Genomic DNA, 27,787 nt, shown 5'->3' on the forward strand with positions numbered 1-27,787 from the left:
AAGCTTATTCATGCCATATGGCACACTGTTTCTGCTTTCGTTTCTGATCTCATCAAATGCCCTAGGCACCTGTTGGCTTCTGCTACAAGCTTTTCCATTGTTAATAAGCAAGAACTGAAGTAAATCAAGGCAACATATTAAAAATTGTTATAACATTTATTGACCTTAACCTATAAAAAAATTCACAAAAAATATGTAACCATAAAGCAGCAACATACTGTAGAGCCAATAAATTACATAAACTCCTACTGATGCCTGCAGTGCAACAGGCATGCACTGTGAGACAAGAATGCTCTGCTGGAGAACGAGGAATAAACATAAAATCTGCGTTTGCAGAAAAAAAAACAGTAATCTGCTGGACGGGAACCTCACAGATACCTTCCAAGCACCATAGCTCTTAGTAGTGGTCCAACCTGCAAAAGAGACCACAGCTTTGTACAGACACATGCCAGATTTATTATGCACTTAATCGCATGCCTGCATGCATGCGTGCACGCACGCATGCACATACACACACTGTAAATATTTTCGATAGTAGCATGCAAACCTGTACCATTACATACTATACATTTCATGCACAGCATAATTCCAAATCAGTCAGGTACTAACCTCATTTACATCCTTTAGCGCTTCAACAAGCATTTTTTCAATATTTCGCATGATGGCCATCTTCTGGTGCCCAACCAGAGGGTAAATGACCTTGTCCGCTGGTGCAGTCTACAAAAAATGCATAAAGAATTATATAAGAAACCAAATGAAAATGGATGTCAAAAAGGCACTTGTGAAGAGGAAGTTAGCATAGGCGAGAGGCGTCTCTCCTGGTCAGTTTGTGTTGTTTGTTCTTTTCCAACAGCGATGTACATACTGTGTTGCTGTGTGTACAAACATTACTGCTAACACCATATATTTAAATACTACCCCAACAAAGCACAACTACAACGATTCGATGACACTGAATCTGATAAGGTTTACTTGATTACTTGTCTGGAGCTTGAGCAAACAAATAATCACTGCTGGGCATTCAAGTAGTCTCTAAATTGTAGAAAACAGAGATAGTTATGCTCAAATACTATAGTTGGATACAACTTAAATTTGCAGTGAAGCTCTGCCCACATTCAGGACTGTTGCACAGAATTCCTCCCCGACAAAGTAGTCTGTTGTTGAAAGTTTTCTTGTTACCTAAACCAGAACCTTATCACCAGAACAAAGTTATAAGCTATAGAATTTTGATCCCTGCCTTTGTTTCGTTTCGATCAAACATTAAGAAGCTAATTTCATTTATTGTTGCAATTGGCCAGCAGAGTAACACAGGATGCCGCAGACCATGGCCAGGTGTTACCAACTGCTGTTTTTCAAGCTGTATCCTACTATAGCAGACAAAAAAAGTATGTGCTCTTGCAGGAGCAAATCAAAGCAGCCTAATTTCAATCTTGGCTACTGCTCTTTGGTATATAAAACAAACAATTGCTGGAACAAACAGCAACATGCAAGCCATCAAAAGCAAGAAAGGAAACACCATGATCTCGGTTTATCAGCACATTTTATTAATACTAGCTCAAAAAACAAGTCCTGGTTCCCTTCCTGATGCCCCCAGAAGCTAGAAAAATGGATCAGAAAAAAACAAGTGGCATAAAGTCAGTAAAAAAACAAGGCTGCTGCAAATATGCTGTTCACTACAAAGTTTACAAAATCAGAAATTCCTGGAGAGGCATTCCAAGCATGCAGTGATAAAACTGGAATTGGCTGAAAGGTACCGGCTTAGCGTGCTGCAGCACTACATGTAGCTTTCGGTCCTATGCCACTGCTACCAGTTTTGGCAAAGTTATTTAGAGTGCAGCTCTATGGTATGTACACTCGCAGTCAAGAGCATATAGAATGTAATATCAGAGAAAAAAAAATTTAGTCTCAGCGCTACCTTCGCATGCAGCCTAGAACACATATATATGGAGCCTACTTCTGAGCCTGCAAATTACACAATGCACTATTAAGTTTCAAGCAACATATACCTTGGAAGGGCGTCTACCAAGCTACTCATTTCAAGATCCCTTGTTTTCCCCGACTACTGTCGCCGACCGATTTTTCGGACTCGAAGGAACCAGAAAAAAGGTCAGAATAATTGAACAGTCCGAAAAATCCGTGAGGAAGTACAAAAAAATCACTTTATTGAGATGAATCGGCTTAAAAAAGTCACTGATTTTACCTTGTAGAAAATTTATCTTGCTTGCAATGATCTGCACCTGTATTTGTGCCAAAGTTGTGCTTTCACTGTACACTCTAGACAGCAAGGTCCCGGCGTTTGCAATTTGAGCAACCGATGGTTGTGGTAGGCCGCCCGAGTTGTCGCCGGAGTCCGATGCATTTTTAGGCTGAAGAACCTGGCGCAGAAGTTTGTCGTCAGTGAGGTCCGCACACATATAGAGGCTGTTGTCCACTACAACAAACTCCTGAAACGTGGAGCTCATCGGAATGTCCATTCCATTCCTTCGAAGGTCAGCTATGAGGTCTTCGCCACTGTCTGCAGTCAAATCCTCAGAAGTGTCGCAGTCTTCAGTGACATCGACTTCATCGGCGAAGAATCCAGCATGCCTAAAGCAATTGGCAATAGTTTCAGCTCTGACTGCCTTCCCAACGTCACCAGCATGCTAATCGCTGCAAAAAGATCCGTGGCGTACGTTTTTCCATTGTCGAAACAAAGGATTGTGCGCCGCAGAAGACGGGTCCGATACTGCATCTTTAGGTTTTTAACCACCCCCTGGCACATTGGTTGGAGTACGCTAGTTGTGTTTGGCGGCAGGTATTTGAGCCGAATGGCTTTCAGGTTGTTGATGGTGCCGTGTGCTGACCAGTTATCAGCAAAAATAATAACCTGTCGCCCCTGCCGCTCGAAACTGCGGTCCAGTCGACGCATGCAATCTTCAAACAATGCATGAGTTATCCATGCCTTGGAGTAGATGCAATACCACATGGTAATGTTCTTCGCGCCCTTAAAACATCTAGGATTTTCGGACTTTCCTATTACAAGGACTTGCAGCTTCTCGGTGCCAGTGGCATTTGCACCTACCATTACTGTGATTCTTTCCTTACTATGGCGGCCCCCTGAACGGGAGTTGCCCGAAAAAGAGAGAGTGCGGTCAGGTAGCATCTTGAAAAAGAGGCTGGTCTCACAACAAGTGAAGGTGTCCTCCGGGCTGTACTGGCTCAACAAAGGCTTCAACTTATTTTCCCGGTAGTCAGCTACCGTGGCTGGGTTGGCGGCTCCGCTCTCCTCGCACATCTTCTTTAAAAGATACACTGTGCCTCTTCTTGAACCTGCAGAGCCATCCGTCCGTGAACTTGAATTTTTCAATGTTCATTTTCACAGCCAGGGTCTCTGCCTTTTCCTTTAACGTGTCGCCCGACACTGGAAGATTCTTTGCTAAAGCAGCTTTAAGCCAGAGTAGCAGGGCCTCTTCCAATTCGGGGTGGTCGCCTTTCCTATCGTTTTTCTGGCTGCTGCTGTGGGACGCCTAAAAGGTGGAAAAAATGTTCTTCTTATTCTTCATACAGTCCAAAATCGTTTGCTTAGACACAGGGAATTCCTTGGCCACGTCAGCTCGTGTTCGCCCACTCAGCACTAGCTTAATGATCGCCGCCTTTTTCTCAAGGGTCATAGTTGAATACTTCCCATGCTTCTTTGACGGATCTGGTGGCACCGGCGGGGCCATGTTGTCCACAATCAGAGTGTGCACTACACCGCTCCGTGTCAAACACACGCAAAGACAAGGCACTTTTTGTTCAAAGCGGTGGAACCGCCAGACACAATCACAAAACGGCAAACGGATGCAACTTCGTGAAGACGGAGCGTCACTCGGTCGAAGCGGTCACAGAAACCCAAGTGACGAAACGACGAATGGCAAACGTATGGGACAAGCGATAACTGCCCGCGACAACGCTGACAACAAAAGCAAGTTGAGGGCGATGACAATCCGACTGCCACCTCGAAGTGGCAGATATCGCAGAGACTTCTACTGGCAAAAATGAGGTACCGAAAGTATGTCAAGCCATTCAAACCGCAGAGTAAATCCGCCTCAATACAAGATGGCACCTTTTGTGCCGGTGAAAAGCCAATAAGATGGCTGATTTTGGCCTGCAGGCGACTGAAATTAGTCCGAAAAATTTAACTTTCGGACTTTTAAAGTCCAAAATATCCAATGCAAATATGTACGCGCTTCAATGGGGTGACTGATGGTGCTTCATTGAAGTCCGAAATATCCTAAAAGTCTGAATTATTGGAGTCCGAATTATCCATCGGCTACTGCATTTCAGTCACAATTCCCTAACCAAAGAGGCAGAAATACATAGTGGCAGATGAGACAGTATACATGAACCATTCACAGTAAAAACACTACGGTATAAACACGTGTAAGGGCCACATCAGTGTATGGGCTGCACCCCGTTTTCCTGAAGGAAATGTTTTAAAAAAAAATATCCCTGTAAGGGCCGCACTCGAACTTTCCATGATCCACGTGGGAATAGCCTTCTAAATGCACGCACCGTGGCCTCCGCGATCACCTCTGGCTGCGAGCAACGATATGCTTGATCGCGGAGGCCGTGCACGTGCACAGGAGCTTCCAAGTGCCGTCCACAGATGGCGCCCAAGGCCGCGGGTCATCATCATCATCATCACAGTCAACTTTTTCCTCCGCAGCGAGCTCCTGCTATCCACACCGGCATCAGTATCACCAGCTCCAGCTTTTTGTGGCGTGTTAGCGTGTTATTTCACCGTAGTTGTGGCTTTCGCGTGCAGCCGCCGAGCGTTGCAGTTCTAGCAAGATGGGCAAGCACCTTAATAGCTAGACGGTTGGGAGTTAGCTCTTGAACACGGCAAGCGTGCGGCGGGCAGGAAATTAGACGTAGCCGAGAAGTGCGTCCACGTAACCGAGAAGTGCGTCCGATGATGGTGCAACCAAAAGGATGCATTGAGAAACACAAGCTGCAAAAAGTGCGCTTTCCAAGGCAAGCTGTGCGAGTTTCCCAAACTGGAAGAAGAGCAACTTTGCTATGTGTTGGAAGTGCGGAACAAAGGCTACGCATTGACAGCCGACATGCTGTGCAGCTTCTTGTCGGATGAGCATGCACCAGAGCACAGCACCAGCTCGCAGTCGAAATACTCCGCGAGCGACGATTGAACGTAGAATAAATGCCGCTCATTCTCTGATTGCCGTGTTTTTACTTAAAAATAGAAACTTTTTTTCGCACGTCGCGTGTATGGTCCGCACCCCGAAAATTGGCCCTCGAATCTGGAAAAAAAAGTGTGGCCCTTACACGCGTTTATGCGGGATTTACTGAAACTGTAAACACCAGATTGAAAACAGATTTGCTCTTCCTGTTTAGGGACGTCCGGCTGCCGTGGTGGCCAGTGGTTATGGCACTCGGCTGCTGACCCGAAAGACGAGAATTTGAACCCGGCCGCAGCAGTCGAATTTCTATGGAGGCGAAATCCTAGATGCCTGTGTACTGTGTGATGCCAGTGCACGTTAAAGAACCCCAGGTGGTCGAAATTTCTGGAGGCCTTCACTACGGCATCCCTCATAGCCTAAGTTCCTTTGGGACGTTAAATCCCAGAAACCATGAAACCAAGTTTCAGATGCCCACTTTCAAGCTGTGACTTATGAAGCAACTGTTGTTGACGCAACAGTCTCACAAGAGAACAGCAGTTCACAATTGGTCGTGAGGTGCTGGAAGTGGTAAGGGAATACGTGTAGTTAGGGCAGGTAGTGGCTGCTTATCCGGGTCACAAGAGGGAAATAACCAGAAGAATAAGAATGGGGTGGAGTGCATATGGCAGGCTCTTTCAGATCATGAATGGCAATTTACCAATGTTTCTGAAGAGAAAAGTATATAACAGCTGTATCTTACCGGTACTCACCTACGGGGCAGAAACGTGGAGGCTAACAAAAAGGGTTCAGCTAAAGTTAAGGACAAAACAGCGAGCTATGGAAAGAAAAAATGACAGAAGTAACATTAAGAGACCACAAGCACGCAGAGTGGGTGCGGGTACAAACACGAATTAATGAAATGCTAGTCGAAATAAAGAGGAAGGAATGGGCTTGAGCAGGGCATGTAATGTGAAGGAAAGATAACTGCTGGTCCTTAAGGGTAATGGAATGGATTCCAAGAGAAGGCAAGCGTAGCAGGGGGTGCCAGAAGGTTAGGTGGGCGGATGAGATTAAGACGTTTGCAGGGATACGGTGGCTGCAGCTGGCAAAGGACAGGTTTAATTGGAGAGACATGAGAGAGGCCTTTGCCCTGCAGTGGGCGAAGTCAGGCTGATGATGATAATCATGATGCTTCTTCTCTTCTAGCTCTTTGACATGCTCATTGTGGCAGTGATTTTTGAAGTCCTAATCCCTGTGTGTCGTGCCCCACTAGTGGGCCTTGGGTAAGGCCCTTAAATTTCTGTGGTGGAAAATTCTGAATTTCACCAATGCAGAATAAAGAATGCACGAAATTCTGTGGGAAGCACAAGCATAAGAGCCGGAAGTGCCACCGACGGGAGCCCACTGGCATAAATGGGTACAGATGTCCTCCAGCCATCTGCTTGGCCGCTTAGGGGGCTCCATCTGGATGGGGGGGCCTATGGCGCTCCCTCCTAAGGAGGGGTGTCGGCACCCCCTTCCAACAACGGTTGGCCTCGTAGTTGAGCATCCGCCAAGGCCATGGGAGGCACTTCCCTGTCGTCGGGTGCCTACTGGTGAAATAAGTATGAGGGCGCTCCCAGCCTGGTGCTTGGCTATCATGAGACCTCAACCCTCTGAAAGTCGACCTGGCTTGGTCTGAGAAAATCACCCTGTTGGCAGGGTTGGCCAACTTTTAACGCTGTGTTGACGGGCCAGTGATTTGTTCCACTGTCGACCAACCTTAAATCCGTCTCGTGCGGTAAAAGCCCACTTGTGGTCCTTTTCTACTCAAGGTGGGGGGGGGGGGGGGGTCCAAGATCCATTTCCCAAGCATTTCACCCTAAAGAAGCTGAGCATCAGGCAGGGGAAAGCTTGTACCCATTGTATCACCGGTGGGTACCAGTGGCACTGGGGGCAGCACTGCATGGATTCTTTTTTGACATCACTCTAAAACCAACTCAGCATACACGAGGCACATAAGAGGTCGGTTTATAGGCCTTTTCCTGTCCTTAAGTTCTGCAGGAGCTGTTCAATAATTTGTTTCCTACAACCAACCTCCACCGCACAGATTATCACTTGGTTCAATGGTTGGAGCACGGACATAGCATTCGGTGGCAAGAAGCAAAGCGCAATGTTGCTGAAACTGCAGCGGTGGGCACAGCCGTTATCTAGGATGAGGCAGACATTGAGATCTTGGTCCACTGGGCCGTTGTTCCAAGATTTCATCCACTTGGCAAAATGTTCGCAGGTCATCCACATTCTTTGATTGGACCGTAGGTCACCAGAATTGAAAGCATGCTCTGTAAGCATCGCAGAAACTTGCTTTTTCCTCCAGGTCTCTTCTCCACATTAGCTGGAACATCAGCCTTGCTCTTCAAACTGGTGCTCAGCGTGCTTCTCGGAACCTTGTATGCTGTGGCGACTTCTGATTTCTTCTCACCTTGTTCAACTCGCTAATTTCCAGTTTCATGGAAAAGGCAAGGTTCTGCCGTTTCATGGCTGCCATCGCCTGCACAGGGACAATTAAAACCACGCGAAATTGCCAAAGGCAGCATGACCTGCCGTACATGTGAACTGTGAGACAACCCCGGCACAACTGGTGCAGCGCGCTAGGAACGCATATTCTGGTTGGCTGGGTACACTCCCGCCGCCTACGTCATGAAAAATCCACGCCATCATTGGTCTGTGTGCACTATGCAGCACCATAGCACCAATAGCACCCGCAGGTCCATGCAGAAAAGCTAACCTCCAGAGATGTGCTGAGGGAAAGCCTGCTTCTTGAGCCAACTTGAGTTGTCTGAGGTTCGACAGGAGTTGCGGGGAAGTTAACCCCCAGAGATGTATAGAGGGAAAGCGAGCTTCTTGAGTCATCCGCTGTTGCCCGAAGTTCGATCTATCGGATGTGACGGCTGATTTTACGGTGTTCAGAAATTATTCGATATAATGAATAATTCGATCTAACCGAGTTCGATAAAACTGGGTTCGACTGTATAGATAAAGAAACTTGCCTATTCGTTAACCTGAAGATAAATATGTCTAGGTTATTTTAACAGTATTAGTAACAGACAGAATGTTGTTAGTGTGTAATCACTGGAATAGCCCTAGCATTACGTGGACCAGATGCAACTACAGTAGACTCCCATTAAGACAAACTCTGTTAAGATGAATTCTCAGATTAGATGAACAAGGTGAGACTATTTGGTTGGTTTCCCATAGGGTTCAGTGTAAAAAAAAGATCGCTTAAGATGAACTGTTTCGTGTGTCCTTGGGTTAAGATGAAATTTCACAGCGACTATGAACCACGGCGGACCCGCGCAACGGCACTCAGGACGCGTCCGTGTGAGTGTCGAGGAGAGAGAAAAAAATATAAAGAACACTTTAACACAAGCGCATTCCTAGAAGACAGCTTCCCCGTACCTTCACGAAAAAGTGCAGGGAAACTTTCCTGCCAGTGCTGCAAAAGCAGGACACCTTCGCGCCTACCTACATGTGGCGCTGATAAATTACATGGCCAGATACCAGCATTGTGCACGAGTCACGTGCCGTGCATTGCCTCCGGCAGACTAAAAGGTGTGCAGGTGAGGAGTGTACATTCCGGAACACTATGGAGCTGAGTTTTCAACTGACACGCCCCACAGATCAGCGCCGCGTGCGCATAGCCTGTGGCATGCAGAAAGGCATGTGGTGCACCTGGTTGTACAGTTGGTAACAGGTTTGCTGTGGAAGGAGAGAGATCAGAGTGATGCACTGCTACCCAACTAAGCACCTTCGGAGCGTTACGAGCTGGAGGGAAAGCAAAAAAATTACGAGGAACTTTAGCGGCTAAAGTGGTGAAAGGCGAAAGCCTGAGTGCTGCATTCTGCTGCGCGACTGTTCACTTTACATTCTGTTGGTGCATTAATTAACTGCCAATTAATGACGCTTAATCTTTGCCTTTAGGAGTGGAACGCGACAGCTTGTTGTAGCGCTGCCAGGGAGTCCACGGAACGCCGCCACCCGTTTGGCGCGATGCGTCGCCCTTTGAACGAAACACTTTTTGAGGAAAGGAAATGACGCTGTAATTCTCTGTCATCTCGGTGGACACCTGAACCGCGCCGTACAGAAGGGAGGAAGTGGAGCAAAAGAAGAAAGAGAAAGAGGGGCCATAATGAAGAAAATGAAAATCGTATTTGAGGAAAGGAAATTATGCAGTAACTGTCTCACATATCTCGGTGGACACCAGTTGAAAATTGTATTTGAGCAAAGAAAACTCCGCAGTAACTGTCGCACATATTTCAGTGGACACCCGTAAAAATTCGCGCGCAGTGACGTCACGACCATTTCGACCAATCTGAAACGCGGACAAATTTGCTAACACGTCTTGGTCACGACAGTATGAGCCAGTCAAGGCTTTTGCCTTAAAAATCAGAGAGAGAGAAAAAAGAATAGTAGTCACTGTGCAAGAGAAATAAAAAAAAGAGACTGCAAAAAAAAAAAAAAACCAGACCACTTCCATTTTCAACCGAGCTAATGTGAACTGTAACAAGGTAACCATGCGGGTTAGTTGGTGTGTACGAAACATAATGAAACCAACGACAAAAATCGGAACGTAAGAAGAAGAAGCTGTCCCAGAAGCTTTTTCTTGCTTTTCATTTTTGTTGCTGCCTTTATTGTGTTAGATAATTTGAGCTTGTTTCATGCCCCTTCCCCCTCCCCATCTTCATCTCACTTCATGCATTGAGCAATGTATGATTTCTGCAATTGCCTTCTCACTGCAAGTCCATTTTATTCATCACTTTCACATAACATATGTTTGGGCATGTCACCATATGCTCCATATCTTTCTTGGGGGCACTCCTGTTAAGACGAACTTCTGATAAGATGAACAAATTTTCATGGTCCCTCCAAATTGGTCTTACAGGGAGTCTACTGTATTTTGATCATTTAATTTTGTACAGTCTGATATGAACTAAGCTTTGGATTTTAAGCGTTCCAACATATCGTGCAGCAGTACATGCGCAAATGAATCAAGTGAGAGATGTGTTGCATGAGTGAAGTATTGACGGGCTTTAATAAGAAAACAAATATTATAGGCAATTTTCTTTTTAATACTGGAGACCTGATAATGAAACTTCATGTTATGGTCCAATTCAACTCATAATAATGAGCAACGAGTGCGAGCAGGAATTAGGAGAGAATTCAGTGATGGAACCACGCAGCAAGATGATTTCTGGGGCACACCGAGTTGAATAAGAATTGAGCTTTGCGAGTTCGTTCTGGTTTCAGCATTGACTGCACTTCGTGCCATGCCTGCTTATGCCCCTGGTTGTAAAAACTGCTGCACGAAACAGCTTGATATAGTTACCTTGTACCAGAAGTTGATGGAGACAGTGTAGCCACAGCGGGGTGCTGATTCTACCTGGTGCCACCAATACATGGGTAGGTAGAGCACATCACCTGGTCCTAAAATGGCCTCCCATCCGTGCAGCTGAGCAGCCAAAGGAAAATGGTCTAGGTCTCGATTGGCAAGGTCAACCTGTGAGAATGTGACGAACCTAAAGTGAGTGTGCTGACTAAATGATACGTTCACACACAGGCCATGACAGACAGACATGCTCCTCAACATACAGCAGTATGTACCAGTCAGAGTTCAAATAAATTGCAAAGAAATGCATGACCTTTACAATTTAATGTACTATGACACAAAAACAACAGTCTATAATAAGTGAAAACTCCCCTCAGAGAAGAAGTAAATTCATTCACCAGCCAACTAATGGTAATATTGTTGCCAGCAAGAATGGTTCCGCTTGGGATGGCCCCAGTTACAGTGGCTTCCAATAGAAATCGATACCAAAATAGGTTCCAGTTGTCAACATTGTGAACAATGTTTGTCACCTTTTATGTCCCAATACACAACACACTTTCTGCCTTATATCTAGGGGCTGGAATTCTCAGTTAAAAAAAAAAAAAAAAAACGTGGTTTGAAATTCAGCTTTAACTGAAAGAGGTCAGTAGCCTTCAGATTATGGTTTATGTGGTTTAATGTCCCAAAGCAACTCAGGCTATGAGGGACGCCGTAGTGAAGGGCTAGGGAAATTTTTATCACCTGGGGTTCTTTAATATGCACTGCCATCGCACAGCACATGGGCCTCTAGAATTTCGCCTCCATTGAAATTAGACCGCCGAGGCCGGGTTCGAACCTGCGTCTTTCGGGTCAGCAGCCGAGCACCATAACCACTGAGCCACCTATGTCATAGCTTGCTGGCTACTGAGTATGAGTTACAATCGGTCACAAAAGTGAATTAACAAAGTGTGGAAGCTAGGAGTGCAAAGAGACAACAGAATCGTTGGATTGAGCAGAGATTGAGCATTCTGAAGCACTGCTCCCCTACTTTACACAAATGCCAGGTGCAAACTGAGATGCTCCCCTATGTTGTCAAGCTTTGTCAACTAGCATATTGCCTCCTGCTCAAGGACTATCATCAAGCCTTTATTTACTCGGTTTTTAAGGAGGTTTTGCACGTCACATAAGGTCACTAACAAAGTTTGTAACTGTAACAAGCCAACGTGAACTCGAAACCATGCACAAGCATAAAGAAAAAGGGTCATGTCCTGGCTTCTGCAATGGCTCAGCAGCACTTCCATCGCCGCCATTATCACGCAGACAATGTGATCGAAGGACCTCAGGTTTCTTATGGATTTGGAAGCAGTCACTTTTCTTTCCAATTCGAAACATTCTTCTTATGAGGTGTTTCCTGCTTGCACACTTCGTTTCTTTACTGAAGGAGTGAGCAGTGTGTTGCAAGCACCAAATACAAATACATTTGCATTTATCACAACCAGATAAAGCTATTCTCACATGAAGGAGACTAGACAGAAAGGTCTGGTTCCACCTGCCTAAACGAGGCAAATGTATATATGCATTGCTCCCCTGTTACCTTTGCTTGCTTTCTTTCTTGTTTATTTGAGTTTTTGCACAACCCTGTTTTCACAAATAACCTTTACTTAAGTTTTCGTCTCATGGCCCAGACACTTAATTTACACACCATCGATTTTTTTCTTAATGGCGACAGTATTCCATATAGCAACCACTACTCTAAACATGACCCCTTGTGAGTTAAATACTTTTACAGAAACTACTATTGCTGACAAAGAAACAAAGATAAACTATATGTGACTTTTGAGTGCACAAGGATGCCACATGTATGACAGGAAAAAAAAAACAAAAAAAACAAAAGGCAATTCTTTCATAGAAAATACATTCGCCGAAAAAGCAACCACTGTATTTTGAAATCAACACCAAAAAAGTGAGCTGAATTTAAAAAAAAATAAAAATCAAAAGTCCAACCTCTACTGATATCTAGGGGATGCAGTTTTCGGTTTTTATTTTTCGGAATTCTCAGTGTTTATTTTGGAACACAACTTTCATTTGTTTTTTTGGCAGATATTATTTCCTATGTACGATTTTCTTCTTTTTCCGGTTGAACATATGTGTCCATGTGCAGTTGAAAGTGACGCAGAATTTATTTTGGACTTTTTGAAGTTTGAAGTGTGAAGTTTATTTCAGGCAGACGTGATACAAATGTACAGGTCTGTATATATGCATTGCTCCCCTGTTGCCTAATTTGCAAACACTAATTTGCAAACAAATAGTTGTATTAAGAGTTATATCCTTGCAGGAGGATGTTGTACAGTTGTACAGTTGTAATCAAAAGTAAAAATGTAAGTGGGCTTGCATCATATGGTCCGCATGCTGACAGAAGCAGTGGAACTGCCGCTTAGCCGCTGTGGAAGCCATAATATGAAACTTCTGCACCAATTAAGCATCACTGCGCTTGGACAGTAGTTACAGTTAAAAAAACTGTCAGAAAATTACATGCAATGAAAAAACTTAACCATGCAACTGCCCTAAGCTGGTGATAAGTCTGAGTAGAAAGAGTATATGCTAGCCAAAAGCACTTAGCTAGGACAAGGAGCGCCACAATCTGCAACGGCGTGCCTGAGCTCACAGATCAGTGCCTCAAAACTCAAAACCACTGAACCACGGTGCTTAATTTCAAAGATACCGCAGCTTCACTGTATTCCTAGTTACACCACTTATGTAATTTTCTCCTATGACCTACTGTAACTGGTACTGAAGCCAGCTGGCTGTGACATGCATCCCAGAAATACTGACCTTTTTTCGGTTAAAAACCGAATTAAAAAAAAAATGCGTTTGGCGTACTTCTATTGGTGTTTTTCAGTTTAAACCGAAAATTCCAACCCGTACTTATATCCCAGCGTAGCAGCACAACAGCATAGTAATTTAACTAATCCTGCAATTGAACATGAAAACCTTATGCAATACTCTCACCTCAGTTGGTAAACTCATTCACAGGGCACTTAGCTTAAATCACGCTTTTACAGCCCAAAAAATTACCATCAATTGGCTCCGGGTGCTTCAGATTAAATGACCAACATTTTGTTAGCCAATGCTGTCACTTTCTTAACAATACATGGTACCCATAACTTGACATGTATTACAAAGTTCTGTGGCTCAAAAATACATATTTTACCATTTTACCTGCTGATTACGAAATATTGAACAGGAAGAAAAATAACGCTAATTGAGATGTTTCACTAGAGCTGGTGCTAGAGGGAACACTCCTTATTCCTGTAGAAGCCAAACTGGTCCCAACTGGGACAATTACACTGCACAACAACCAAGCATAGTTGCACCGGTTACTACTCCACAGGAGTGTGCACACAATTTCATATTTTCAATTTATTACGGAGGAACTTTAATCCTCACAATGAAGATCATCATGTTTTCACCATGAACATTAGGTCTGGTGTAGTGGAACAACACCTAGTTTTCCTCCCAAGTGCTATTATCATTCTCCTTGCAGTCATTCTGGCCCATTACAGCATAATCAAGTAAACGTCTATCAGTGCAATAACTTCATTACATATGGCAAAAATTGTAACGCTTCAATATGTTTCTACCTGTGAATGACATTACAGGCATCAAACGATATGATATTTGTTTACGCACTTTGAGTTCTTTGTGATTCTTCCTCTAATTAGAAAAAAAAAAAAAATTCGTTCTTAAATTCGATATTCAAACTCGGTTACTTACGTGTATTATTATCTGATTCAATAAAAGGCAACATAACTGCCAATTGTGGGGCCCACATCGCGCAGAGTGTTTGAAGTGTGCATCACTTCCCCTCATCCCCGCTGCCCTCCTGACTACCCCTTCCTTCCCTGTGGTGGCGGGCAGAACTGGTCGCCACGGAGGTGATGTGTCACGGTAAGCCTCTTTCACCTCACCCTTCACCCTGGGACTGCCACGCTGCACTGAGCCCTGATGGACACCACTCCCTGGATGGACAGCCGTGGACATGTGAGAGAATAAACCCCTTTTTCCCAATGATTGCCGTGAGCTCGTCACTGTGTGCCCTCGGCCAGAGGACTTGCCCACACAATATGTCTCCACAAAATGATGCAAATCAATGCAGCAGTGAGCAGCCAAGCACAAAATGGAGCTCCACATCAGCTACATATGGCATCCAGACAGCACCTTTGCTACATGGCATGCATGTTTCTGCGTGAAAAGCTCTGAAGTAAACTTTAGCTTAAAATAATGCTTGTCACCTCCACAGGGTATAGAAGATGAAAGAACACTGAGGGGTACACGCAATACAAATGCAGGTGAAGGAAATGGCATCAATATAACGCTGCACGTGAATCACATGTGCGCAGCCTGCATGTGCATCCATTGCAAAGTCCAAAGCGCATGTTGCTACGATGCACTCTGTTCAAACCAGTTGCCATGCATGTGCTACACATAACACTTCTCTCCTACTTTTCATCTCAACATTTCAACTTCACATCCTTTTGCTATATGCTCTCATAGCATTCATGTGGCTACGGCTACATGAAGAACTGCTCAGAATCACGTACATTCAGTGGTTTGCATGCCTTAAGCCAGCCTCCTCTCGTGAAAAACAAATGCAACAACGGTGACAGGAATTCTCTGAAAAACGCCAGTCTAGCAGCCCTCAGCAAATGGTTTGCAATGCTTGATGTGCTAGCAAATGGTAATCTACAACAGGCATACAACGCTTCAATGCATATGATCTTCAAAGAAAGACTAAATAAACTTGATAGACCCCATCCATGCCGCTTGAGCACCAAGATAAATTGATTACAGAATTACTAAGCTATTACAGGTCAAATCCCGGTAAAATAGTGCAGGATTATGGAAATGACGCATGCATCCTTTAACAGGTTCTAAACCAATGCAATGTAAATGCAAATTGTGCCAAGTACAGTACCAAGGGAGAGTAGGGGAGAACCGGGAGGAGTGGAACAGTAAAGTTTTGTATTTCCACAAGTGGCACATACAAACAAGTTAAAGCCTCATAATTGGAAGGGTATGCAAAGTCCTCAACATGTAAAAAGTACCGTGGCCTAACTGTAAAAGAAATACCTAAAAAAATTATTTCCCACGAAAAATTTTTTTGTCCTACTCTATCTTCCCTGCATAGAGGAGTAAGATGGCAAAAGCGAGGAAAGGAACACTGGTCAAAGAACTCAGAAATAATTTGTCAATTCCCATTACACGTACCAAAGTCTATGTTAGACATGAAGCCTGTTTTCAATGTTTTTGTTCCTCCATATTTTTCTGGCTGTGGCAGCTACAGCACGATGCCCTCAATTCTGTACGATACTGACACTTTCCTATGACAAAAGGCAGGTGTTCCTGTTTTCATTATTTTCTCATCAACTTCACAGTTGCTTCAAAAACATCTGCACTTTTGACTGCGCCCACAAAACAAAGAAGCTAACTGATTGTTTGCTTCCATGCTTCACTTTTCCTTTCATTATAAATCAATTTGCACATACTTCAGTATAAGGCTGATAGAAGCTTGAAATTTTCCCTTTTGTTTACAAAATTGTGGGCATTTTCTTTCCACATCTCTTCCAGAACAAAAACGAAAGAGCTCACAGCAATACATGGTGGCACGTGACGAAACTGGTGCCCTGATGCCGCCCAAGAGACAGCTTTCACAGTGCAGGTCGGAGCAGGTGGCGATAAGCAGATTAGAAAAACACGGAGGTTTCCACCACGCTTCTGGTCTCAAACAAGGTGGCTGCTATGACGCCGATAAAACCTGTGTATACTCGCTGGTATCAATACATAGAGAACAGACCTCTTCATAAAAATGAAATATTTAGGTTATCCCATTCTAATTAGAGGTGCACATGCCTGGTTTCCTTCAGTGCGAGGCAACCTAATGCAACAATTCTAGTCTGCACAATACAGTTCAAGCTAAAAAAAAAAAAATATGAGGTGTCATTAAGCTGCCAAAAAGTACCTCGACCAGTCACACATCTGGTGCTTATGCACAAGAATATTAGCTCAGACAGAGTGGGCAGTGTCCCTTTCCTCAACCCCCCTTTTATCACCCCACATCTTCTAAACTGCATTGCACACAAAACAATGCCATTTCCCACCAACACATTTGCAGCTACACATGAAATAGCTAGCAGAGCCCTAGAGTACATCAATAAAGTCTATTTCAGGGGCTAGTGAACTGATAACTTTTTCCGACTGGTTTTGACTTGAGCATCAAGCAAAATGAATGACTGATACTTACTTTTGAGCGCCGAAATCACAACTTTTTTTCCAGAAAATGATTCGCGCACCAGTCATGTTGGCGATTTGAAACAGGGCTGTCGGTACCTTAGTGTCATCCATTTGGCTGTTTGTCAGCTTGTTGAGGCTACTCACGGACGAATGAATTTGACTGTCCCATTCCACCCGCTGTCCCACATCTCCCGGTTTTATCCTACTTGGTACAACTGCAAAGATCAGGACCTGTGAACACTGTTGCAACCAACCTGCTGCTAAAGCGGTACTCACACGGGCGATGAATCCCTCCCCAAGCGAGGGTGACTGCGCACACATCATACCTTTGAGGGGCCGCGTGGAGACAGGACTGTGCTCAGTTGGCACAAACGATGCCAATCACCTTGCATTTTTTTTATATATGCAGTGCCTTAGAGGCGTTTGTTTCGCATCTGGCACGTTTGCAGCCCACTCTCTGCGGACTATCCATGGAGGTCTCCCGTTTTAGCCAGTGGTTTATGTGGTAGCACTAATGTCCCCTTCAACTTCCAGCTGCCCGCATGAATATGGCATGGGGAAGGGAGTACTGCTGGAAGGTGACATTTGGGCTACTTCCTGCGCAACCCTTCATGCCAGAGTCCCCCGTGTGAATACCGCTTAATGTGCAGAAGGGAGAAATGTGAAAAATATGAAAAGTCCATGATAACAGTCTTGAACAAATAAATAGCAGCGCAAGGAGACGAGGACTAGGCGGGACAACAAGGACGGCGCTGACCTTCAGCGCCGTCCTTGTTGTCTCGTCTAGTCCTTGTCTCTTTGCGCTGCTATTTATTTGTTCAAGACATGTACCAACACACCCAATTTTCCACGTTAGTCATGACAACAGTGTACAGTCTACAGTGAGTCGCATGTAGCATGAGGCAATGGTTTAAGAAATATGTTACATGTTAGGAGATGAAAAGTGCAATAGTATTGTTGATAGTTGCCTAGCACAAGCAGTTCTTTTTTAATGCAGAAATGCATTTTAGAGCTTGCATGCCAGATTTTCATGGCAACACTTTTGCATCTACACTGTAGAGCTCAATAACCATGGTCATCCAGATAAAAGCCCCCATGTTTTCAATTGAGCATGCTGCATACATGGCCACATACAGCACACACTAGACACATGGCTATGCTGGTAGAAGGAAGCCTATCCGTGTTAACCAAGTCAGATTGGAAGAACAGGAAGATGAACAAGACAGAGACAGCTTCAACAGAATACAGTAGACTCCCTTTAAGATGAACTTGAAGGGACCAGAAAAGCCCCTAAAAAAGATATGTCAGCAGGCTAGGTGTGTCCATATATATGTTACATGGAAAAAATGAACAAAATAGCCTTTCAGAGAGAGGACATTTGCAAATAGAGAATTTATTGCACTATGCACGAAAGAAGCTGAAGAGCTAGAGCATGAAACAGCTCACATTATACTACTTAAAAATTGTATTGGTCTATTTTCTTTTTTCACCATCTTGTTATGTTATGTCACTGTACCCCACAGTGGCTGCTATATATGCTTGTGCTTTTTTATTTTTGCTTTACATCCCGCTCAGAGTGCTTCGAAGGTGCCCATTGTGAATGCTATGGTGCAGACCGAATGCCCCATGCTCCATGAGCAAATGCTCCACTTTAGGCAACGTTTCCGTGAGCATTCTGTGCGCTTTCTTGCTCAAACAGCACAATGTAAGCATGATTGGAATGATTAATGTACACACTGTCAGTCGATGCATACCACTACAGTGTAGCTACATTATCAACTGCACAACAGGTGGTATTGCAGATTACGAAGTCGGTAGTCTCGTTGATTTGACCTACTTCAAAAAACAATTTGGAAGAAACTACACTTAGTGTTGCAGTTGGATTTAGTGGCACATAAGCATCTAAGGCTATCATGCTCCAAACACTAGGTATTAAGAATTCTTTCGTTCAGTATTTTATAAAACATGTAAAACAATGGTGATGTAAAAAGCCTAAAAATTTATTTTGTTCCACCTAGTGAAGATAATGGGAAAAAAAAAAAGTTTGAAATGGCAAATGGTAAAAGTTTTAAAAGAAGGTCCGGTAACCTCGGTGGCCATCCTTGGCAGGGCAAGGATTTCGAGGCTTCCAACCAATGAAATAGACACCTCAGCCTTTTCCTCAGGAACGAGAAAGTGGCTGACGTGCATTAGAAAAGAAACTACACTTAGGGCAGTTTCGTTTGGCCTATGCATAGAATAGATGTTTATCTATGGACGTTTATCTATGGTCTCAGAATGTGTGTTCGTTGAATTGCATTTTATCAGCAGCTTTTTAAATATAGCAAAGTTTGGCCATTTTTGGCATGAATATCTGCTGTGTATAAGGGCGCACAGCATGAATATTTTTATAACTTGGGGAGGACAATATACCAGTGCAGAGTGCGAAGTTTAATTGACTTGTCTTCATTAGTTTGTTTTTAATTGCCTTTCCAGTTTGAAGACCATGAGGCAGTATATTATGGAAATCTTCAAATTGAAAAGGCAATTAAAAACGAATTATTGAAGATAAGTTGATTAAACTTTGCCCAAGTGCACCCTGATACGCAGCAGACATTCATGCCCAAAATAGCCAAATTTTGTTATTTTTAAAAGGCTGCCGATCAAATACAATCCAACGATCCAACAAATGCACATTCTGAGACCACATGAAACTAGATAAACATCTATTCTATATGTAGGCCAAACAAAATTTACCTAAGTGAAGTATTTTCTTAATTGTTATCTGAAGTAGGACATACCGACGAAACTTCTGACTTCGTCATCTGCAATACCACCTCTTGTGCAGTTGATTATGCAGCTACACTACGGTGGTGCGCGTCGATTGACAGAGTGTACAAGCTTTCGAATGATGCCTATATTGCGCTGTTTGAGGAAGAAGAACACGTTGAATACTGGCGCGAACGTAGCCTAACATGAAAATTCGCTCAGCCGGAGTGGGATCCCCGCCTTAAACCCCAAGTCAATGAATGGGTGCGTTTATAACATAAGCACCTTTTAGTCTGTGGGGGGCAACACGCGGCACATCACGTGCACGCGATGCTGAGATCTACGCCAGCGTAGGAGGGGTCCTGCCTTTTCCACACCGGCAGGAGAGCTTTTCCCAAGAACGCACACGTCCGGACCGGACGCGTAATTCGTAGGTCGTGGGTTCGGTTCCCACCGGTGGCATGTGGCTGTTTTTTCTTCTGCTTTTCTAATCAATTACCTTTAAGCGATAACATATTCAGTAATATCCTCCACTGATCAACACCACAAAATGGTTTGGTTTATTAGGGTTTAACGTCCCAAAGCGACTCAGGCTATGAGGGACGCCGTAGTGAAGGGCTCTGGAAATTTCGACCACCTGGGGTTCTTTAACGTGCACTGACATCGCACAGTACACGAACCTTTAGAATTTCGCCTCCATCGAAATTCGGACACCACAAAATAAATAAATATATATATAAAAAATCCCCAGTGTTTCTTGGTTTCTGTGGTTGTTGGCCGCTCTCTCTCTCTCACACACACACACATGCACACACACATGCACGCACTTCTTTCCTTGATAGTGCTGCGCAGACGCCCCGCGCGTGCAGTTGCACTGGGTCGCCATGGTTTGCGGTCAATGCAAAAGTTCATCTAACCAAAAGACATGAGAAACAGTTCGTCTTAAGTGGATTTTTTTTTTGCATTGAGTCCTATAGAAAACCAACCAAACAGTCTCACTTATTCATCGTAACGGGAGTCTACTGTACATGGACCTCAGTGGGAGCTCTTATAAGAACAGCAGTGGCAGAGAAGGGGCACAGTAATCTGTTACCAATCACAGGCACAATCAGAGGGAATGCATTCATGTAGCAGACATTCCACATAGTGTTTCTCAGGAGTACCTGCCATTTTTTTGGTTATTTATGACTGCCTGAGCAACCTGATAAGATTAATCTCCATTTATCCACCGCAGAATAGCAAACAGTTTCAATTACAAGTTACAAGGTGCCAATTGAATTTTCCAAAAGCGCAGTTTTCATAATGGTAGCTTGATTGCAAAAGTTTTTCATTCTCTGAACAAAGTATGTGAAAGCAAAGTGTTAACAGCAGGAACACGTTTTGAACATCCAAACCTGGTGTTCTTTTACTGGCTGTTGGAATGGTACACCGAAACTGGTGCAAGTGCAGTGCATGTGAGTGACTCTATCTCGTGCTCCTGTGGGGGTTTGCATAGATATATAGGATACATTAGCTCCGAAGCTATTTTCCCAGAAACTGTGCCTTTTAGGCTTTTTTTGATGCTTTACAACTTCTCCACTGAAACTTTTCACACACCTCAAACGCCTTAAAATTTGAACTGTTTTAATTAACTATTTGGTTAAACACGAAGTATATTACTTGTGCTTGTTCCAAGTGGCTATCAACAATGATACTCCAGTTCAATTCCAATTGTGAACAGCATTTTTTTTTTTAACCTCTGGATCACATTACATTCAGTCAAGTGAGTAATTTCTCATCAGCGTCTGCCTGAGGCTACCTCAAGGGATCACCCTGAACAAGAATCATGTTATGTTGGACGTAAGTATACCAGGTTGCCTGCAGAAAGCTTAACACATCAAGCCCGGGCAACATCACACGCAGTTCAAGAATGCAAATCAGAAGCTAGGCTCACCTGGCTCTGTCGGTCATGTGGATGCCACACTGGGTGTGGGTAGAGGCATTTATACTGATCGGGGGAGAAGAGCAGAAACCTTTTGTGGCCCCTTAACTGTGCAAAGAAGTTTTGTTGTTCATCATAATGCGTGGGGGTTATGTTGCCTACACAGCAAGAACACATCACAGAATTAGTAGGCAAAGATCAACATCAGAAGCTGAAATCAATCAAAGCTACAACAAACAAATAAAATCACTTGGAAGCAAAGATGGCACATATAGCTTAGCAAGAGATGGCATTGATCATGGCACCAAAGGTAACGTTAGCAATCTAACGAAAATTGCCTCTTGCACATAGCCTCCACATAATTTACCCAGCAGTAATATTTAACTAAGTGACAATGGCAACAACTGTTTAATAAAGCAGCAGCTTCCAGAACGATATGCTGCACTAGTACAGAGTCTATCACACTTGTCTAGAGCGCTTCAGCGGTGAGCTGGGGAGCAAATGAAGCTAAATCTTATCACAGCTGCTTTGGTGGGAGTAAGGCACTGGTGCCTGTGCGGCGCACATGTCTATTCGGCTTCTCCCCAGCACAAGTATTATCAGTGAAAGCCTATGCCTTCTTTAGACTTTCGCATCATTTCCACCGGATGGCACCGCTCGAGCGCTCTGGACGAGTGTGATCGACTCTGTACATCAGGCCATAAATACAAATGTGGCTGGCATGGCAAGTGTATTAACAAAACTTTTGTGAGTAGCAAACTATATTCAAGCATTAAAGTTTAAAGCAAAATGTATTTAAAGTTATTACTGACACACACACACACATACGTGCACACATTCACGCACGCACACGTGTGTTTCTTGCTAATTACTTTTGCTAATTAGTTGTTAATAACTTTTCTTGCTAGTATATTCCTTCCATAAACTTTCGGGTTTACAGCACCGAGCTGCTAGCCATGCTGCCATGCATTACGAGCAGTATGAAATATTTGTAAATGTGCTTCACAGTTACTTTCAATTGTTTCTTTCAGGCCTTGGTGAACAGCAGGAACAGCTCAATATGAAACATGCCATTTTATCAGATGTCAGCTCTACCTTCACTTTGCTCAACTTCAATGCAAGACTGACCTTCAGTGGCAACAAGAAGAAGGTTTGAGGTCAAGGGGCCCCAGCCATTTTGCTTCTGTTGTCGGGTGACCCACTCCCAGTTGAAGCCGAGAAAGTCCAACACTATGTTTGGCCCCACAGTTTCATTCATTGCCTGCTGCAGATAGTACCTAAATGATGAAATCAATAAATTGTAATTAAAAAATGCAGGCCAGATTACATTAGCATGACCTTTCAGCACACCAGAGCATGGACACAGAAGTCAAAAAATGTACCGTCTTTGTCAAAAGTAACCAGGCTGCATGGTTTGCTTCTAGCTTGTATAGTGGAGCCCTTGTGGCTTTCCTAAAGATCAAAAGGTGCTGGAAGGTAAGAAGACCCCCAGTCCTTACCTTTAACGACCATTTCAGCTTCAGGGAAGCTCTAAGGGCTCCACTGTACGAGCTAGAAGCAAACCAGGCAGCCTTGTTACTTTTGACAAAGACTGTACATACTGTACATAAAAAATAGCAGTTTTACTCAAGGAGGGCCTAAGGTAGCCAAGGACAAAGCTACGAGCTCAAATTCTCACCTGCCATTTTTACACAGCTCAGTGATAAGGACATTAGCAGAAATGCCACGTTACATTTTATGCTTACATGCCAGTTTTGTAAGGCTATCAATCACTACACATGGCCTAACTATACAAGGTGTGCCATAAAACTTGAACCAAGGTGTTCATGAAATGTAGTATATTTTCAAGAATAAAGACAACAGCAGTATTACAGGGTGCCTGACATACTCTGCAGCATTTTTTTCTTTTATTAACTTGTAATTAAGATTAATGTCAAGTTTCTGAACAGCTTCAATTAGGAAGTTATTGACTGTCACAACAAAGACCTAGCAGCACTATTTCTATGATGGCAGCTTTACTCAGAGCACAAAAAGTTTAATGAAATTCATGAGAAAGTAAAATGTCAAGGGGCTGAGCACTGCACAAATAGTCCCCCGTGTAGTGCTGTGCATTTACCAGCTGTTGCCACAGTTCGCTCATGCTGGAACAGTTTCAGTTTATATCACAGTGTGTGAGCAGCTATCTTGGGTGCTTTCAGCAGAAAAAAATATGTTTTGAACACAGGCACCTATCCAAAATTGACCTGACTGGTATTTCTCTTCACGGTCACTGCTTTCTAGCTGACTCTGTTTATATACTTGAAAGGTTTAAATAGTAAGCTGTAGGGTTTAACGTTCTCATGCAACACGTGGGTGAGAGACGGCGCAGTGGAGTGCTCCAGATGAATTTAGACCACCAGGGGTTCTTTAATGTGCGCTGACATCACATAGCACACGGGCGTTTTTCTATTTCATCTCCACTGACATGTGGCCACTGCGGCCGGGATCAAACCAGCAACCTTGGGATCGGCAGCCAAGTGCCAAAGCCACTAAGCTACTGTGCAAATAATTTGTTAATCAGGAAATACATCGTAATCCTGCATACACTACGTGACTGAGAATTCTACTTGAGTTGCATTCTCACACATCGACTGGCATAATCTTAAAGGGAGCGACCACTGACCAAAACGTGTCACGAGATTACAGTTGGAATGAGAAGATCGTGCCTCATATTATAAGAACTGAGCACTGCAATATCAAAGAAACGAAGATTTACGATTTTAATTGAACACTGAAAATCGCATAAAAAGCCATCTTGTGGTCAAAACCCGCCATTATCAGTTTAGCCCCTTACATGACCACATCGTGGTAAAATATCGCTTAGTCGTTTTAAGTGCAGAATATATTTTTCTTTCAGAAATTCATGTTTTATTATAGTTTACTCTCCCTTCAGAGCACCCTTCAATGAAAAGCAATGCTCCCTTAGCGTCGTCAACCATGTGTTTTAGGTTTTGTCACTAGATGGCGCCAGAGTGTTTTGTATTGGATGATGCGGCAACCATGGTCCACTAAAACTTTCACCGACGAGGTGTACATCCCTAACAGCTTTGAGTGTGGCAACTAAAATGGTCGCTACTCTATACTAAAAATATCTCATTACTGTCTGGCAGGTGAGATTTATAATTAGGTTTTGGTATGGCACTTTTGCTGATGCGCAATGGCCATCACGCTTGCTGATCATGGCTTCCAGCACTGAAATACATAAAAGTGGATGCATGCACCGATTTAAAAATTCTCAGTAAAGATCTTCTACACCATTTAACAAAATCATAGCGGAATCGAGCACCTAAGGCGACAAGCTTTCCACTGTGCTGATAAAAATTGGGTTTTTAAAATTCAGTAATCGGTCCCTTTAAATCTAGGTTCATGCTGAGTGGAACACACTGCACAGGCACCCTGAATCCACCAGGCACCATCGCACTGTGATCAGCACTGTGTGTGGCCACTTTCTCATTTACATTGGGAAAGCTCAGACTCCACTTCAGGCAGCTGGGTAGGTTTCAAAGGTACCAATCTGCTAGCAGTGCACTCACTGCTCATTAAATATCGGCTCTGTCCTACACTGAATGCTATAAATATTTGAGTGGCACAACTGGATTTCACTAGACCAGGGTGTGGCAAAAAATAAGCCAGCCACACGCACGTTGATACCCCAAGAAAATCTGTCGCACTTGACGTGTAACCTGTCGATGGCAACAAAATCTTAAGTAAGAATATGAACACTGTTCATGAAATGGTTTTGGATATTATTGACTACTAATACTTTAGACACTTTGCTAACATTACTTCATGATTCTGTTTATTACTGCCCTTTCAGACACACAATGGTCTCTTTTAAGCCAAGCTTTTATAGCAACGCCTCCCTTTATCCCATTTTTTAACATTCCCCTTACCCAGATGTCCAAGTTTAGGATTATCTAATTTTTTACACACCTGTTGTGTACCTCCCTTCTACATGGTGTAAATTGTGCTACTATGCAATGCATTTTGCAATTCTGAGACTGCAGGCAGGTGTCATGTTTTCTCAGCAAAATAATCAAAAAGCCTTTTTGCTCCAAAATGTGCTGTTACAGCTCAGCCATGTGAGCCACCACTACTGCTGCCTTCCCGATGAGGACACCCATGCTACTACTAATCATACATGCATCAGTGCTGAGTTAGACACACACAGTACCTGTGGGCACCTGCCAAAAAACTAACTTCAGACAATGATGAAGAGACGCACATAGAGCCACTATGCTCTTGTGAATGCACATTACTAAAAAAAGCCAGAGCAAGAGAGTCCAGAATGAACATATTCACACCAATGCGATTATAATGAGTCCTCTTCACTTCCTGTCATTACAGTTCTAATGAATACAACAGCAGACATATTTCAAGCCAGAAGGTCAACAAAGAAGCACATGTACACTAGACATGACAACAGTACCCCTCACTCCACAGAGCACAAAAATTTACAAGCTTAACTAATTTTGTTCAACAAATTCAGTTCACTGGAATAAGAATGCGTTTTTGCAAACAAAAAGTGTGACACTATTAGAACAACAAAAAAGAATTTTATTTAGCGTATGATACAAGATTAACTGAGCCTGCGAAAGCACCAAGCATTCAAGAAGGGAAATGTTGTTGCAGGGCTCCTAATGATGGTGCAGTAGGATGAAAGTGCCCAGCCTTGTTGGACACTATTTCCGGCCAATTCCACGGCTGACATGACAGTCCGCTGCTCGCCAAATGTTACTACTGCAACGAAATTGCTCACGATACTTAGCTTTTCTGTGCCTTTGATGCAATTAGGGTGACACTGCTTGCTAACAAACATATCAAAGCGCAGAACAACAGCACATGCCTCACAAAAATATTTGTCCTGCAATGCCAGCCTGCATGTCTGCATTGGTAGGTTTCACTACCAATGCAAGCACAGCAGCATCTTTGTGGTCTGTCTGCCCAAGTTAAGCAAATATATACATAGAATATCGCTCACTTGGTTCGACCAGCATTCTTCAATCGCTCTACAAACTGCCCCATTTTCATCTCCCGTCGACGAGTTGGAGGTGAAAAGTTTTTGAGGCGGTGTTCCTTGACCTTGGCATCATCATAATATTTGAAGATAACAGAATCTGATTCATATACAGTGCAGTCACCATTTCCAAAGTGCTTAGAGAGGTAGTCCAGGTCCCATTTAAGTGCCGTTGTAACCAAGTTGGTGTCGGTCAGGATAACGGGCATCTAAAAGATTGCAATAATCATTCAATATTAGACACCACAAATTTACATACAGTACACTATAGATCATTCTACACAGGACTAATGTAAACAAGATGCAGCAACGCAGATAACAAAGGAAATGGTGCACGTACTCCTTCGTTCCCATGTTGCTTCCAAATAGATCAAAAGTGAATCAACTTTCTAAGCTCTCGCTCATTAGTTTAACACGACGTGCATTGACAAAACGCTGGTGACATATTGCAGCCCAGTTCAAGCACAGCGCATAAAGGATGAGTAGAACGGGATTTTACACATAGTTCTAAGCAAACGTTGTCCTTCCATGTGTTTTGATAAGCACTGGCTGTTAATCCCAGCTAGGGATTTGCATACAGATACACGCCAGATGCCGGTGCTGTAGGCACCGATAGTGAACCTAAATGTGGAACCGTCAAGAACCTGCGCTCAGCTTCGTAGTGTGCGTTCAGCACAATCGCATGCGAATTTCTAAACAATAACAAACTTTACACTCGCCCGGAACACAACACTGTCGGAACAAGTAGGAGTAGCTGCATATGCTGTGCAGGCGGTTGGCATAAAATAATAAAAATAACGCTACTGTAAACAATCATGTCACGTGCGTAGCAGGCACAAGTAAACAATCATGTCACGTGCGTAACAGGCACAAGGAAACAAGCTATACCGATGATGATCAACAAGGGGAAATTCAGAACAAATGTCCAAGTTAAAGACACACGAAACTGCACGTAAGTTACAACAAATTTTTACACAATCTCACACAATCAAGAAAAAGGCTGGTGAAGACGGAAGGGATTAGTATGTATACTTTTAGCAGTTGCTTCACTACGACTCGAGGCATCTAGACAGCATTTGCAAGTGCGAGAGCAATCGTTCATTTAAAATGACAGAATTTTCAAGTGAATTATAGCTCACCATGCTTGTGATTAGCCTGTTTGCTTCTGGGTCAGTGCAACTCAATCGCGGTACGATTTCTAAAGGAATTCCATAATCACTGAAATCTGCTTGAACATTATTTGCCCGTGAATGCCATGTCTCCGACAGGTGCGCCATTTTTGTTGAGCC

The 27,787-nt window shown here is 43.6% G+C and overlaps 1 protein-coding gene across 8 annotated transcripts; it reads right to left on the reverse strand.

The window, feature by feature from the left end:
• Window positions 1-137: 137 nt before the first annotated feature.
• LOC149351331 (hypoxia-inducible factor 1-alpha inhibitor-like) lies at window positions 138-27,787 on the reverse strand. 8 transcript variants are annotated; one of them, XM_089580686.1, is made up of 9 exons: window positions 27,638-27,779; window positions 26,463-26,707; window positions 22,571-22,719; window positions 21,455-21,600; window positions 16,784-17,004; window positions 14,446-14,539; window positions 10,504-10,674; window positions 610-717; window positions 138-413 (listed from the first exon to the last, which is right to left on the reverse strand). In XM_089580686.1, the coding sequence occupies exons 1-9, from the start codon at window positions 27,773-27,775 to the stop codon at window positions 369-371; spliced, it is 1,317 nt and encodes a 438-aa protein (XP_089436812.1). In that variant the 5' UTR covers window positions 27,776-27,779; the 3' UTR covers window positions 138-368. The 8 variants fall into 8 exon arrangements, with proteins under 8 accessions (XP_089436812.1, XP_089436818.1, XP_089436813.1 ...); XM_089580692.1 differs by having other exon boundaries at window positions 26,623-26,707; window positions 27,638-27,692; XM_089580687.1 differs by lacking the exon at window positions 27,638-27,779 and adding an exon at window positions 27,218-27,312.

This window comes from Amblyomma mixtum, chromosome 3 (assembly GCF_055824585.1).
Source record: "Amblyomma mixtum isolate Tamu chromosome 3, ASM5582458v1, whole genome shotgun sequence".
Taxonomy (NCBI): Eukaryota; Metazoa; Arthropoda; class Arachnida; order Ixodida; family Ixodidae; genus Amblyomma; species Amblyomma mixtum.

What these genes read in the sequence shown, in the direction of transcription:
- LOC149351331 (XM_089580686.1), bottom strand. Translation starts at nt 27,775, where the DNA reads ATGGCGCACCTGTCGGAGACATGGCATTCACGGGCAAATAATGTTCAA. An exon ending in TCTTCTTGTTGCCACTGAAG is followed by an intron (nt 21,601 to 22,570) that starts GTCAGTCTTGCA and finishes CTTGCTGTGTAG; the next exon opens with GCAACATAACCCCCACGCAT. An exon ending in GTCCCAGGGTGAAGGGTGAG is followed by an intron (nt 10,675 to 14,445) that starts GTGAAAGAGGCT and finishes ACATTCTCACAG; the next exon opens with GTTGACCTTGCCAATCGAGA.